Consider the following 17,335-nt stretch of genomic DNA (forward strand, 5'->3'; position numbering starts at 1 on the left):
AATAACGCTACTTTCTAGCCAAAGAGGAACTGTTTCTTAAACCCTGAGATTTAAGTGGACAATTGGGAAACAGGTAAGTGAAGCTGCACAGTTTTTTTACATACAAAGTAAGAAAGTGGTTTTCTGTGTGTACTTGTATCATGATCAATGGTAATTATGCTGCATGTAAGCGTGGTCAGTGTGGAAGTGTTGGCTGAAAGTGAGCATTGTAATATACACTATTTTCAGCGCTAAGAGGACACAGAAGGTAAAGCTCTGGCTTTCTACAATACAACTATGCTCAAATATACTACTCTACTATGCTTCTTTAAATATAAGGCGGGCAATAGTAAAGCAATATTATCAGTCCATCATGTGCTTGCTGGCTTAGTAGCTTTTGTAAATTAAATGTCACAAAAGTAAAAGGTCAGGGAAATCAGATTTATTTTAGCTAACGACATTCACAAATGTTCTCCAACTTATATCGAGGAGAAATGCGTTCTTTTGATGACAGGAAGCAATTCATTTTTTAAAAAGCTTTTATACAGGGTGAGGGTAGAATGATCGCAGACTAGGGTGGTATTCACAAGGGAAATCACATTAATCATTGCTGCCACCAAAGAATCCCAGATTCCCAGAGTCAACATGCCACAGTATAATTATTCTAATGTTGCATGATGTGTTGACAGATACTGTTCATTTGAGAGTGATCTGGGGAAATGCTACTCATCCCAGGGGGGGATCTGCAAGATTCAATGAACAGAAAGTCATAGTTTTAAAAACAGCTTTTATCATTTGGTTCATGCGTCAAGCTGTAATGCTCCTTTAACACAACTTCCAGTCCAGGCAGAGTAGACACTGAAGATCTCTTCACAAAGCACAGCTCTGACTGGTGTAACCCAGCATGAGCACATCATGACTATCTAAATATCTTCAACGTCAACGAATAAACCTCTGTAAATCCTCAAAAATAAATTGAAAAAAGATGCTACTTATAGCTCTACTTGCCTAAGAATCACCAAAATGCTTATAGACTACTACAAAATGTAGGCTACAATAGGTACATTAAGGATAAAGAGACGGCACAACATTGTACTTCCTGTTTACCTTTTTACCAATTTAGTGCATTATTATGCTTGACACAAAAATTAAATATATATATATTGTATATATCAATTCATGACACAGGCACCACACACACACACACACACACACACACACACACACACACACACACACACACACACACACACACACACACACACACACACACACGCCATATATCTGAGTTTTGTATTTAATGAGGTCCTTTTTCATGCTCAATTTTATCGTGACACGATTCTTAAAATAACCCTATTTTATTTTTCCACCTATGAAAAAATGGTATATTGACAGTTACAATTAATCTATAGCGCTGTATACTGGCTGTTTAAAAAATATATACATTTACAAATAAATAGATGGCACAGGCACACTTAACCAGTCAATCTGTCCTTACGGATCTCTATCTCACACACACACACACACACACACACACACACACACACACACACACACACACACACACACACACACACACACACACACACACACACACACACACACACACACACACACACACACACACACACACACACACACACACACACACACACACACACACACACACACACACACACACACACACACACACACTCTTTGAGGTAAACTCAGCCTTTATCTGCCCTCTGGTCAGCATGAATCTTATCTGGCTTGTTATGTTTTTCTTCCAATAGCCTCATTATCGCGGCGAGAGAGGCGGAAGGGAGACATGTGCTTGACTCTGATCTACACATTCTCTGTTCCCCTATTAAGAGTGCAATGGATTTCCTATACTGTCACAGTGAGATAGAAAAGGATGATAGCCAGGTAAGGGTGGCCTCAAAGAGAGGAGGGTCAACAGTGAGTGAGACGGAGATCACTCAGTCAAACACATGCAGCCTGATGTTGGCTCGGAGAAGGAACCTTTCATTTAATGAGGCATTGAGACCCAGCGGGAAAACAAGAAGATCCCCCAGGTGATGTTGATGCTGCCATTGCTACAGCATTGTACACAGGACTCTTTTTTAACATGAGCAATATACCTAATCTCCTCTCAATACGTACTGTAGGCGAACTTTAAAGAACAACAAACCTTGTTTCAAGAACTAGAAATGTCTTATAATTGATCTACTGTTTTCAGTTTTTACAAAAGCTCAGGTTTTATTAGAGCAGACCGATGCAGTTTTTTTAACAGAAGGCCAGCTGCCCATAATGACTCACAATCTCTCCAGTAAAGAGAGTTCTCATTTTTGAATAACAATTAAATAAAGTGTGGTGTATCTTCCCCGGGGAAAACATTTCACACTGCTGGGTGAGTTTGTGCACCAACAGTTTAGATCTTTTTGAGAAACTAAAGTATTTGGAAAGAGCATTTACACAATCATTTTTTGACTGTATTAGATGAGCCGCTTTATTTTACGGAGCCTCGCTGGGGTCAAAAGCCTGTGAGTGTAAATCTATGGGAATATAATTGTACAGTAGTTTGTGGCCTCGTGGGTTCACAATTGTTTGCACACAAAGTACATTATGCTTATGTTACTTACTGTACATGCATGTAATTATATAAAAACGTATTTTGGAGATTTGTGTAGTATTGCTACCTTTACTTAAATAAAAGATAATAGCTAATCCCACTAAGAACAAGTCAAGTACAGGATATCAACCCTATGAGTTTAACAAAACAATAAACATACACATTAGATAAACACACATTCAATAATCAATATATATATACATCAAGTGAACTATGTGGTTAGAATATAATAATAATAATAATACATTATATTTATATAGCGCTTTTCTACAACTCAAAGACGCTTTACAGTATGAGGGAGGGTAGACAAACAAGGACAGGCAAACAAAAAAAGGCAGTCAAGAGGAAGTTGATTGAGAGTGGGGGAGGCGGGGCTTATGGGTAGACAGAGTTGAAGAGATGGGTTTTGAGGCGGGACTGAAAGACTGTGACGGACTCAGAGTCACGGAGATCTTGGGGGAGGGAAATCCAGAGCCTAGGAGCTGCCACTGAGAAGGCTCTGTCCCCAAAGCTGCTGAGTGTGGATGTGGGAATGGATAGGAGTCTGGCTGCGGTGGTTGATAGGGGGTGAGAAGGTTTGTGAGATAAGGCGGGGCCAGATGGTGGAGTGCTTTGTAGGTGAGGACCAGAATTTTGTAGTTGATGCGTAGTTGAAGCCAGTGAAGGTCTTTGAGGACTGGGGTGATGTGATGGTCATTACACATATACAATATAGTCATTACAAACTTGAAACCCTCACCACACTGATTGGATGAAACTCCCTGTAGGAATATAACAGTATGGTATTACTATTGAAGCCAATAAAAATGCCCTAAGGTACAGTAGGAACACATAAATGTACTATTCTGAAGCAGAGACTCATTTTAGTAATGCAATAGTCTTGATTCTGCCTGTTTGGGTATTGCCATGCGAACAATGCGAAGTGCATTTTAGTGTGTTTACCAAAACACATTAAAATATTATGCATTGAAATCAAACTGCATCTATGAAAGCCTGGATGAAGTTTGAAATGACAAAAACAAACGTTAAAAAACCCTTGAAAACTGCTGTCCATCAAAACAAATAGAAATAAGCAAGCAAATCACAAAACAAGTGAATAAAAGTGATTGACAAGATCGGAAATGTCTGTCAATCACTTTTTTTTTAAATAAAAAAAAGGGGATTCTACTTCGCTCTACGGATGAGGCTGAGTTGGAGGCACAGGAAACACAGCCACAACTCACCTCGAGGTTTGCCTTTTGAAGCCACCACTGGAGTACCCAAGAAGACAAGAAGGGTTGGATGGACAACGAGAGAGGCAGACGCCAGAAAACAGAGAGGAAAAAGAACAAAGAAAGAAGACAGAGCAACCAATTAGACAACCGTTTAAAGAACAGTGTGCCCTTATCTATCGCGTATATGGAGAAACAGCATTGTCTTTATCTTGACTGTCAATCACGACTGCTGCAACCCTCCGATCGTTCAACCCTGAAAGAGAATGTCCCGATTTAGCTCATCAGCAAATTGAGACCTTACAATGTGGCACCTTTTAATTAGTCGTGTCACATCATCTGGATCATACAAGGAAGCTTGTTGCGTTCTAATGAGCTTGCAAGGCCCCATAAGGACATATCCTTATGGCATACTCTAGATATCATGTTTTCGATTAGTGAAGGCTGTGCTTCATTTGATTTCTCGTGGAAATTACAGACTTTATGAACATTTTACAGTTGATTATCTTGTTTTTATCAGATGCCTCTCATGGCTTCAATTTTGTGTGTACCCACAGACAGTAAGGATTTGCCTCTGTGTGCTCAGGACTAGAGCCGTGCATGCACACACTGGTGCGGCATCCTATTAGGTTTTGATTGACAGCACTGTAGAGGAGAAACACAGACACACTGTCGCCTAGCCGATAATAAACCATGATAAGGGAGGGTTCAATTAACACCTAGGTGAACACCATATAGGCTTTTATATAGAATAGCCATGTACCAAAACAAAAGGAAACACAACCTAACCAACAACAAGAGCGTCACCTTTGAGACTTCCTGCCGGTAAAAACACAGCAGAGAGCCAAATAAACAACACAGATTATCTATTAGAGCGCGTGTCTGTGTATTTGCGTGTGTATCCTGAGGGAATGACTCTTATGCTTCACACACACTGCTTTGCCAAATTGATGGATCTATTGGAATGCCTCCAGTGAGCCTGAAAACCTGAACAGCTCTGAGAGACAGCGCCTGAAAAAAGGATGAGAGAGGAAGAACACAGAGAATATAACTGCAGGTGGCGAGTCTGCGGGATATCAAATAATATCGTACTTTCTTTAAGATTACAGATAAATAAATCACAATTCCATTATCAACCAATATAGAACTGTTTTCCTTGTCTTGGCTGAGACATTAACACGTTGAAATTCATTGTCAGGAATAGAGATACAAGCTGGAAGCTGGACACTCTTTGACTCTCAAATACATTTCGTTCTGTTTGTATTAGAGAGCCATCAAATCCCAATGGCCAATTTTCAGTGACTGATGGAGATGATTACGTTTTTCTATTTCACATATTTGCCATGGTGCAAGATAGACACAGTGAGAAAGAGAGGGACTGATCATTTCCTGGGATCTTTAAGGTACATTTTGACTTATCTCAATTTTACATCAACACTAATGCTTCTATATGACCTAAACATAGGAGGCTTGAACTCTCTCCCCTCTCTCCCCCCTGCCCCCACTGGACTGTAACACCCCCACACACTCAGACACTCAAATCCAGCACCAGACACTTTTTTACACTGCTATGGACAATCTTGCACTAATGTACATTCCCAAAGATATTGAAGTGTTATTTTGTATATATTGATTGTTGTGTTTTTTTATCTTAATGTGTGCACATGTATAAATGTGTCTGTTGATTGTGTATATATAGGATATACATATTTTATACTTATTTGTATACATATTTGTATTTTTATATTCGGGATTTGGATCTCTCTGTCTGTACACACAAACTGAAATATTGACAATAAAGTTGACTTTGACATATATGCCACAAAACCTGTGATCATGATCATGATGACCAGCATGCAAAAGTGAAAGTTCTTTATCTGTATTTGCTTTGATTTGCAAAAGTCTTCTGGTTGCTACCATAATAGTATATCCGCACAACTCATGGGGATAAGTAAGACACGGGGCACAATACCCAAATATATATACAAAGCTACACAATACTGCTCCGACACAGGAATGGACACATACTGCACACAGCAGCCGGTGAACATTTCCCACCTTGCTGCTGTTGCACTGGTCAAGAGGGAGAGGAGCCGACAGAGAAACGGAGCAGTGCTTGTCATATCTTCACCAACACTTCCTTCTACATGAGACTGATGGCTTGATGAAATATTCCCTCAGCAGAGTCTGACCTCTCGCTTTACTCCTGCCTTTCATCCCTTCTGCCAAGGTAAGAGTTCCCTGTCACAACTGTGGATCTGTGATCTCTCCGAGTCAATACCCATGAAAAGAAAGGCAGGTCCTGGAGACCAAAGGTGTAAAAAAAAACACATTTGATATGGTTTTGCAACTATTCACTTGTAACAATGGCAGAATATACAACATATATACTGCAATAGGGAGACAGAGAGAGAGGAAGACCTAACACAAGCAGTAATGAAAAAAAAAAAAATGGTTGGAGTCTTATTTACAACACTCGCTCCACTTGTATCCGAGTAATACAGTTACCAGGCAACCAACACAACATTTTGGTAAATTCTGGCAAGCTGATATTGAACAAAACGCTTTTCATTGCACTCTCTCATTCAACCATTTGACCATGCTATGAGCATTTGTATTCCCACTTGATTACACAATGGCCCCCTCTAAATGGCGCGTTTCCACTACACGGCCTCGCTCGGCCCCGCTCGGTATGGCTGGGCCTCGTTAGGACTGGCTCACTTTATGGCGCATTTCCATTACAGTTTAGGAACTGGGGTAGTATCTATAGTAACGCACTGTAGGCGGAGCCGTGACGTCATCTTCAATGAGAACCCCAGAAAAACAACACAGCCGTTAGCTGTTAGCACTCAGAGCTCACAGCTCCTCATATATGTTCAGAAACTAGACAAAAGTTAAACAAGTACAAACCACAGACTGCCTGTGTCATGGCGAGTACAGTCGCTGCTTTATTTATGTCTGTATAGGCCGTTGTTGTGAGTGTGGACGGTCGGAGCATATACTGCGTTAGCTTAGCCAATCTCCATTTAGAAAACAAGCATTTTAAAAGGTTTTTCCCCTGCCGTCTGTCTGCAGACTTGACAAAGCATTAATTCATGGTTTTTACTAACCGGTATCAGTATGTTGTTACTTCGGCATCATTTTGAAACGTGTATTACAATTAAATCACGGTCAAATATGTCCATCTTGTTGTAGTTGTAGCCCCCTTGCCAGCGATGCTCTCTCTAGTTTAGCATACTCAGCCCGACTCAGCCTCGTTGTCTCTGGCCCTAGACCCACGATTTTATGAGGCCAGAAAAACTGTGAATTAGGACCCGCCGGCCGGTACTAGGCCAAGTGGAAACGCAACCAAAGACGGGCCGCTGACGTCACAGCCCTCTTAAACCGTGCTCCGCGCTGTAGTGGAAACGTGCTTTCAATACATCTGATTGGAGAGAATACACTAAGGATATCTAAGAAACTGACACCTGAAATGTATCAAATAAGACTATTGTTAATACATTGAGTCATTTTAACCTTATCCTTTAATTCCTCCTTTACCAGTGTCTCATGTGCAGTAAACTGTTACCAAAAAATGTAGAATAGAGTTACAAGAAGAATACATGTTGTCCACTATTTTCTATCATGATAAGCAATTTTTTGGTGTGGAAATGGGCATTCAAGGCAATAATGTCTAGGATTGTTCAATATATACACCGTAAATCAGTATTTTATTATTTGAAAAAAACGTTCTGCTATACTTTGACATCCTATAATGTCAAAGTGTAGCAAATAGTGCAGACCCGGCCTATATAAAGAACCAACTACCACTGTATTTATTTTAAATCCACTGGTTCATTGGACCAGTGGATTTACAGTGTGGTGGATGTTCCAATAACGGTGGCTGCTGCACCAAACTGAGCAGTACAACAGCAGCAATATAGCTGATTGTATCAAGTATACGTTGCTATAAATTGGAATTGCTCTGCCCCCTACTGGTTAAAACACTTGATGTAGCTTGAAGTTCATTTCATGGTTTCTTGAATGTACACAATATAGTGTTTGGTGAATGCTCCATAGTTCCTTGACTTAAAAACCAGTGTTCTGTAAGTGAAAGTCCACTAATATTGAGAGAATTTGGATCTGTCCCCGAAGGAAATATGGTATAATCTGCATACATTTCATCATCACAAAAACCTGGTTTATAACTCATTATTTTAGATAAAAATTATTGTTTTCTTCCCCATGAAGAGTAGTAATTGTTCTATGAACATGAAGATTCATTCAGCCCGCTTTTTAAGTATCAACCTATACCCAGCTTGAAGCTATTGGTGCATGTACGTGTGTGTATTTAAACGCACGCTGTTTTTGAGACTGAAAAAAGTAAGTGACAGTGTGGTGACAACAGGAAAAGCTCTGACATGTAAGCAGGTGGTGCTCTGTCTCCATCACCGTCAGCGGGGCGCCGTCATAAATAAACTGTGTGATAGTTCATAAAGACACCACCTACTGTGACACACACACTTACTGACACACACACACATACTGTGATCATAGTATTCCCTTAGGGTATAACTCTCCTGGGAGGACATGTGTTCATTCCCAACATCCTTCCTGTTTTCCTCTTCGTTTCCCTTCGTTTTCTGCCTTCTACTTATGTTCATTTGGGAGTTTGTCTTACCTACCTTTTCATATTTTCTCTGCCTCACTTTTAACTTTATTTTTCTCTTCCCTTTCGGTTTTTCTTCCCCCTCTGGCTTACCTTTTCACAGTAGCAGATATATTCGGAGTCTGACATGCAGTGAAAAGCCTATGGAGATCGATGTGTGCAGCGTGGCTCTCTGAGCTGTCACATGGCATGATGGAGAGTTTAGCTTATCTTTCGTACAGAAGCAGCTGTTTTGCAATATGTTTGATGTACCACGGGACCTTGGAATCCAACCAATATTCCACCGGTGAGCAGATTGCTGTAAAACCTTAACACGCTCTTTGTCAACTTATGACTTGGCTGTACATGGAGCCATCGACCCACTCGGGCAATAAAACACTGAGGAAAATAAACATTGTGACACATATTCATCGCACACACACATGTGACTATTTTCATTACAACAGATTCATAAGGATAAAAAAACAGCTCAGAATGAACATAAGCAAATGTATTTAAATCACATTTCATTTAGCACAGCTTTTGCTAAGGGCTCAGGGTAATAAAGGAGATGGTAAACAGTGTTAATAGATGGAATCAAGCTTACTTAACTCAGCTTATTGCCGCCATACTGCAAGCTTTATTAGATCTGTCTACCTTGCCCTTGTTTTCTCCCATTACAGGGAGACACACATCTGTTTGTTTTGTCATTTAATCTAGCATATTTGATTTCCACTCCTTAACACAATTACGCATACATTCCCTGTCCACGGTAGACTCATCTGCTCACGCCCATGTAACATACACGTGTTCGCATGTTCAGAGGCTCACGTGTTGAAAAGCGTATACACACACTTTTAAACCTTTGCTTCATTTACGCTAAAGATTGTTCACAGCAGTGTTTACAGGAAATGACTTCCAGATTTATTTATTTTTCATGCAGAAAATAGCTACATTTGGTGAATCACCATCACTACACCATGTGTGAATGGCATGAGGCAATCTGGACCTTTGAGCTGCTTTTAGTTTTCTATTTCCTGTTAGCAACTCACATAGTGTCTTTATAAATAAATTGAAAAACACTGTTAACAACATGTAGGAACTCTGAGTGGTTGCTATAGTTTGAGATGGAATCGTGGGAATATGTGATGAAGGCCTGGGATTATTTGAGAATACTGAATGCAAATACATTTTTTTTACCTCTTTGAAACACCCGTGTTGTTTTGACAATGTGGGCCTGGTCCTGAGGCAATACGCAAAGACAATGACTCAAGGGAGTCACCGTTTATTTCTTATTGTCAATAGCCTCCAGTTAAAAACAAACTGAACACACAGGGGTAGCGCACCTGATGGACTGCCTCCACTCAGTTCATTGAAGCTGCACTTGTTTCTTTGACTAAAGATTGCTTATTTAACCCTTAGATGCATAAGTGGGTCTTTTTTGACCCGGTGAGGTGGTTTTATTGAAGTATCTTTGTAATTACATTTTTTTATCATTTCATATTCCAGCTATTCCTCAAAAAACATGCTTTGGATATCATGCCATTCACATTTTAAATTTACATTTTATAAATTCTAAGAAATTGTAGTTTTTGTATTACTACCCCAAGCTTCCATAAGTGGGTCTTTTTTGACCCGGTGAGGTGGTTTTCTTGAAGTATCTTTGTAATTACATTTTATTATCATTTCATATTCCAGCTATTCCTCAAAAAACATGTTTTGGATATCATTCCATTCTAATATTTTAATTTACATTTTGAGAAATTGTAGTTTTTGTATTAGTACCCCAAGCTTCCATAAGTGGGTCAAAACTGACCCGCATGCATTTTCTATGGAATCCTATGGGAAAATGTTTTTTTTCAAAATGTATTTCGAAATGTCTAAAATTATAAATAGTGAAAAATTAAATATAAAATATTTCTAGTGTGAACCAAAATATAATACTAAATATTATACAAGTGATTTTTCTTAACCAAAATGACAAAAATGGCATAAAAACACGTTATTCTAATAGGGGTCCTTTTAGACCCACTTATGGAAGAGTGTAGGGTCCAGTCACTCGTGCATCTAAGGGTTAAGAAAAAAAATTCCACCTGATTTTCCTGATGTAAGCACAACTGCAATGTAATTAAATGTAATATATATTTAAAATGTCCTGAAGCAGAAGTGATGAAAAATGAAGAGGCACAAATGAATAATGAAGTGTCCAGTAAAGTGTATAAATACAACGGAAAAGGAATTATCCCACATGCCGGCTTATCAAATAGCATTCAAAAGTAAACCAAATGAAACATTGAAACATTGACATAGCATTTAGCTCATTTCTGCGATAGTTATGTTGGATGTAACATACGCTCACCAACCAACCATCATTCATATTTAATTACAGTGGTAATTAAACTTTTGGCCCGCACTATGTTTCAACTGTGATACAGATTTTGTATGGACATCTGCCACACAATTAGAAACAAGTTTGTTTGTGGCACTGACAGATGTTCTTATTCATTAGCAAACCATTTCTAATTTGCAGCAAGTTTAGCTGAGAAAATTAAATATGTGAAATTTGTAGATTCATGAGAAAAATAATCTGTTTTCACCTTCAATTTCTCACTTAGTATTGGCTCCAGCTCCCAATTTGAAAGAAAAATGTCTAGTGCAGAACTGTCTTCTGTTTTGAAAAAGCTCACATACTGCGGTTTTCACACACAATCCACAGTGCATTAAGAAGAGGCTCAGTGACAGCGGCCTGCTGGTGTTAATAACAGGACATTTTGGTTTACAGCTCCTCCGTCACTTGACTTCACAGCTGTTCTATAAGAAAGGTCACAGTCTGCACGGCTTCACAAGAACACACAACACGTGTTCATTTCTCACATCAACTGCACATATTCTTGGACTTCCACACTAACACAGCAAACATAGACAACACAAATTACTCAACCAAATTGCAAACCTCACAGAATGCACACACACGCTGCCATATATCACGTCTTCCCATGCAAGCAACAGACTTCATCAGGAACAGCTTGTGTACTGCACAGAATCCTGTTCTGATTTGATCCCGACTGTACGAACGGTTTCATATATCATTTTAATTAACAGAGACTCTGCTAGACAAATGGTGAGCTTAGAACTACCAGGTTAGAAATTGACGGAGCATTGTTCGGGATATTAAACATCAAATATTTGATATGCAAGATAAAACAACCTGTGGGCTTTTAAAGACATACCCACAAGCTGTGTTCTGTGCACACTGTCAGTAATACTTGTAATGCCAGTCTGTAATGAGCAATCATTATTGCTGGGACGTTACTTAACGGAAAATATATAATGTTCTCTCCATTTCTCCTTTCATTTTAATGTTTCAAAAGCCATAAGCAGATGATTGCAAGTACAGCTTCAGTAATTTGAAATCAGACTTTCATAAGATGTAAGTATAGTGTACATTAAGTAACATCTGCATCACTCACATTTTGACTTATGAACCCAAATTGCAGCCATCTACCGGTTGTCAACCCTATATGTCTTATCTTAGCAATAACAATAATTGTGATATATCCATGGCAGAAAATCCCTTATTTTACCATGAAAACAAATATAATTTCATGTTGTTAGACCTACATCTCACTTGGTCTGTAGGCAAGTCAATCTGCAGTGGCAGGAGATAAATACCATCTTTATTAGACAGCTGATGCCCTCTAAAATACACAGAGCCATGGCTTTGTTTCCTGTTATAAGCACAAGCCTGACTAAACCCCACAGATAAGACATATAAAGAAGAGACAACATGAAATGATGACCCTTGGGACTATATAAAAGCCTTGTGTTTTTGCATAAACTTTTCAGCTTAACACTTCATATTTTACTTTTCCATTTGGCACTTGATGAATTCTTGATGAGTATGTTCTTAAAAACTAACAAGACATGAGCGTCAAACTCATCTCATTAATCATTTTTAAGACTGTATGGCAGCGCTCTATCGCAGAAATCTTCAATCCACTCTTATCATTTTACTGTGGGTAATGTAGTATGCACCGTTTTGTATCCATCACAGTGCAGAAGATGATGGTATAAAAGAGAGAGGCGAAGAAAAACAATGATCAGACACGAGAAGAGAAGATAAAAGACTAGTGTAGGTTTGACTACGGTCATCTCATAAAAACTGCCCTTTGACCGCCAAAAACTAATTCAGGCAAGTGAGTGCGCTCACACACAAACACACAAACACACACAGCCCATAACATTTTGCCATTTAAAGCCTTAAAGAAATTCCCCCTGCACTCCAGAAGCACATTTCAATTTCCACAAACACCCCGGGGATATCGAACTCATGAATCTCCCCAACAAGAAAAGTCAAACAGGAATTGCTATAGGATGATGGACACACTAAAAAACATACACATGCACGCACGGATACACACCCCCACCCACCCACCCCCACCCACACACACACACACACACACACACACACACACACACACACACACACACACACACACACACACACACACACACACACACACACACACACACACACACACACACACACACACACACACACACACACACACACACACACACACACACACACACACACACACACACACACACACACACACACACACACACACACACACACACACACACACACACACACACACACACACACACACACACACACACACACACACACACACACACACACACACACAGTCAACCAGGTATTGCCGTCGGATGATGGACAGTCCGTGTTTGGCCTATAACTCAGCAGATGCTTTTTGTTTCCACTGCTTCTTCAAATGAATAGTTTAGAAGGTGAAGTTATATTGTGATAGATGCCTCGGGGGTAACAAATGGCTTCCTCCAGACAAAGCTTTGAAGTGGGTGTGTATACCTGGTCACCAACCAGTAATCTGAAGCCATTTGTCACAGGGTGAAGGGACAGGACATTTCTAAGGTAAACTTCCAAGTGAAATGGGTTTCGTTTTTCCCCTGTTTTTTTCTTGTAGAGGTCAAAGGATAGGATAGATAGGAAATAAAACAATGCTTTATTCAGCATTAGGGATAGTTTTTTGTATTCAAACACAAGGATTGTCTTATACAGGGTTTCCTATCTCGACATTAGATGTTATATTTTGTGGCTGTATCCTTACTGTTCGTCTCTCTCATTGTGTTGAGGATGGGAGCTTTTATCCTCCGCTGAGAGGAACACATAACGTCTGAAAAATGCCTCCCCCCCCCCCCTTGATAGTGAGACTTTGATCAACAATGTGTCATAGCATTTTGCTCAAGCTGAATTATTCAAAGGTCAGTGAACAAAGGCATGTTTGTGCTGTGTTGCATTACAAAGGCTAGAATGATGGTAAATTGGCAAAGTGTTCACTGTGTCTCTGTAGGGAGCTGACCGCTGAGCCTCAACCTCAAGGGACCATTTGGCATCAAACGGCGCAAGCTCCCTGTGATTCTTACTGCCTCAGTCATCGCCAGGCTGTTACCTCGTATTTTTGAACCGTCACCTTTATATTCCATTATATTTAGGGCTTTGTGTGTGTCTGTGGATATCCAGCAGGTTGAAAAGATAATAGACTTCCGACTGTAGGGACTGAAAGCTCGGGACCTGCGCACCCCTAATGAATGTTGTATGAATGTCTTGTTTGTGTGTGTGTCATTTTTCATCCATTAAGAAGCAAAACACTCCTTGCCCTCCTTCACATTTACATGTATGTGTGTGCGCCGTTCTTCAGTGCAAGTGGTCTTTTGTAATGATGGCAATAGGCATTCTCAAGGGCATCAAGGCCTGTCTCAGTAGGCAGCATCTCACAGGAGACCGCAGATATGAAGGATAAAGGGAATAAGAAAGGGCTCAAAGACACATGTGGATTCATCATCCTTTCAAGCCCATGACTATAGCTATATCTCTTTTGTCTTGCATTGTATTCCCTTTATCCCTCATAGGGAGGAGAGGAGCTGTAGCTTTCTACTTTAATGGGGTTTTCAGTAGGGTTTTTCTGAAAAACGATCAACAATACACTATGTGCTGTTCTATCAAAAGGGCGGTGGAGGAGATGAGATAAAAGCAAGTAGGAGAGTGGAAGGAAAGACAAGTAGGGGGAAGAGAAAGGGTAACGTGAAATGGCTAACCTTGCATCTTTTCATCACACAGTATAAATGCACTTAATTTGATTTACTGGATCAGACTCATGCACTCGAAGTACACTCAAGACACTTTAAGATGTCCACTATACGCATATATACTAGGGCTGTCAAGTTAACGCGTTAATAACGCGTTAACGCAAAAAAAAATTGACGCCACTAATTATTTTAACGCGATTAACGCATGTGTATTTTTTGTCCTCGGCCGCCGTAGTTTCAGAGCGCATCGAGTGTAAAATACCATCTACAAGCTGATGCTGACAGCCCCGCTCCTGTCGCCCGCTTGTGGCAGACCACACTTCCACGCTCACCAGCAGGCCCGGACTGGCCATCGGGAGAACCGGGAGGGAGTGTGTATGTGTGGCGCGTGAGGCACACCTTACGTGTTGTTGTTGTTGTTGTTAGCATCTGGTGCTAGCTAGCTGCGCTAACGGATATAAGGAGCTGTTTCAATGACATTTCGCCGACAACTGCGCCGAGCACTTGACTTTATGCAGGTAGCCAGACAGTGGGACATTGTACGAAAAGTCAGCACACTCAGCACGGATAGTGCGCGCAACATTATTGCAGCGTCCAGGCAGCTCCCATTCGAGCATATATGCCTTGAGCTGCACATAGCTCCAATGATCCATCACAGTGTCCACACACACACACACACACACACACACACACACACACACACACACACACACACACACACACACACACACACACACACACACACACACACACACACACACACACACACACACACACACACACACACACACACACACACACACACACACACACACACACACACACACACACACACACACACACACACACACACACACACACACACACACACACACACACACACACACACACACACACACACACACACACACACACACACACACACACACACACACACACACACACACAGTATTGTATTATTGTATGAGAGAGGTTCCAGGTTGAATTGAGGCGAATATTTGTAATGTTCAGGTTGTTGTGTTTAATATTCATGAGAATATTTGTCATTGTTCAAATGATAACAAACAAACATATAAAGCATATTTGTCCACTCATATGTTGATAAGAGTATTAAAAACTTGAAAGATATCCCTCTAAGGTACATTTAGAACAGATAAAAAATGTGCGATTAATTTGCGATTAATCGCGATTAACTATGGACAATCATGCGATTAATCGCGATTAAATATTTTAATCGACTGACAGCCCTAATATATACACATACTTGTAGGTACTGTCGCCAAAACACTAATGATAGAAAACAATGCTGCCAACGTTTTCTTTCCTGCTGCCGAAAATGCATTCAAACCCAAAACGATCACGGCATTCTTGTCTCCCTCTCGCATTTCTTTTCACCATGTTTTATTTGGTTAACTTTTGTTTTAAATGCTGTGCCCGTCTGTTCTTTTTCGGTTTTGTAAATTAATGACACCTTTTGTTGCCTCTTGTATGTTAAAGGTGTCTACATTTGTATGCATGATATAGTGAAATAAAGGGTGGAAAATAAACAAGAAAAACCCTGCGTGTTTGGTTGTGGCCTGTGTATGTGTTTAGGCAATTATTCCACTTCAAAAGCTTCCATTATTCATACTGTGTTTCTTAAGAAAGATCAAGCACATGTGTGGGTGTTGTGGATTCACATAAATAACAAAAATTCACAAAATGTACCAACACACACACTATGGGGAAGAAGTAGAGTTTCGAATGAAGCTGGTGTGGTGAGGTGAGCATCGCTGCAACGCACACGTCTCCCATGGGAATCGAACCGGCTCCAGCTAACCAGGTCAGCCAGGCCGCCTACAAGGATCCTCTGCTCTGATGTGTTGAGTATCCACTACATACATCTTCAATTATAACTTCAAACAATCTTAGAATTTATATTTCTTCCTCCATGTTTATAGTCTTCCCTTTCACATTAAACAAATATAATCTTTTTTACCCATCCATAAATCTGGCATTTATAAATGTGCTGCAAGTAAACCCTATAATCAGTACAGGATATGCTCATGTCACACTCTTATGCTATTTCAAAAAAGGTGTTATTCTGCAGGGAAAGCTGTCACTTAAAATTGCACACATTTCCACACAAGTGTAGGGTTATTATTCATTCAAGTGACAAATGTGTCCAGGCAAATAAATATATTTAATTGTTTACACATTCTGCATATTTAATCTACGGCATTTACCTGTCTATCAATCTGGTGAAAGCCTGTTGCATTTAGTAGCAGCAGTTTGGTTGAAATGTAGACAATAATATGATACAGATGTTTTTATTGACCATTGTTTGTGAAGACACTGCAAGTCTTGAAGGCAAATATGCTGAAAACTCTTCATCAAAGATAGAATAAAACATAACCAGGCTTTTGTAATAGAAACACATATTACAAATAGGCAAAATAAAGACTAATAAATGTCAAAACCAATAAATGACGCACAAATAACAATACCCAAGCACTGACACACCTCGCCTCAATAGTTACCTTTCACCCAAAGCTGGGAGACATGAATAAATTCCATTTCATGCCTCAGCTTATATTTACAGAAGAACAAAAGGAAAAGCGTGTCCAATTACCAAAGACAAATTTGAACTCATCTGGGTCATTTTGAACAAATTCAACTGGAACTAATTTCTTCCAAGTGTTACAATTGAACTAATACATAAATAAAAAGGTGACTTGTTTGCCCCCCTCCACCCCCCATCAAATTCAAGTTGACCTCAACATGCTCCTATTA

The 17,335-nt window shown here is 39.9% G+C and overlaps 1 protein-coding gene across 3 annotated transcripts in view; it reads right to left on the minus strand.

The window, feature by feature from the left end:
- Positions 1-17,335, minus strand: part of cadm2a (cell adhesion molecule 2a) — a 200,989-nt gene that overhangs the window by 58,268 nt on the left and 125,386 nt on the right. For 2 of the 3 annotated variants that reach the window (XM_034140127.1, XM_034140125.1), the window contains exon 2: positions 3,817-3,843. The exons of the other annotated variant lie outside the window; for it this stretch is intronic. In XM_034140127.1, the coding sequence (XP_033996018.1) occupies positions 3,817-3,843 (27 nt within the window). The remainder of the gene's footprint in view (positions 1-3,816; positions 3,844-17,335) is intronic. 3 annotated transcript variants of the gene reach the window in all.

The sequence above is a fragment of the Trematomus bernacchii genome, unplaced genomic scaffold, assembly GCF_902827165.1.
Source record: "Trematomus bernacchii unplaced genomic scaffold, fTreBer1.1, whole genome shotgun sequence".
Lineage (NCBI taxonomy): Eukaryota > Metazoa > Chordata > Actinopteri > Perciformes > Nototheniidae > Trematomus > Trematomus bernacchii.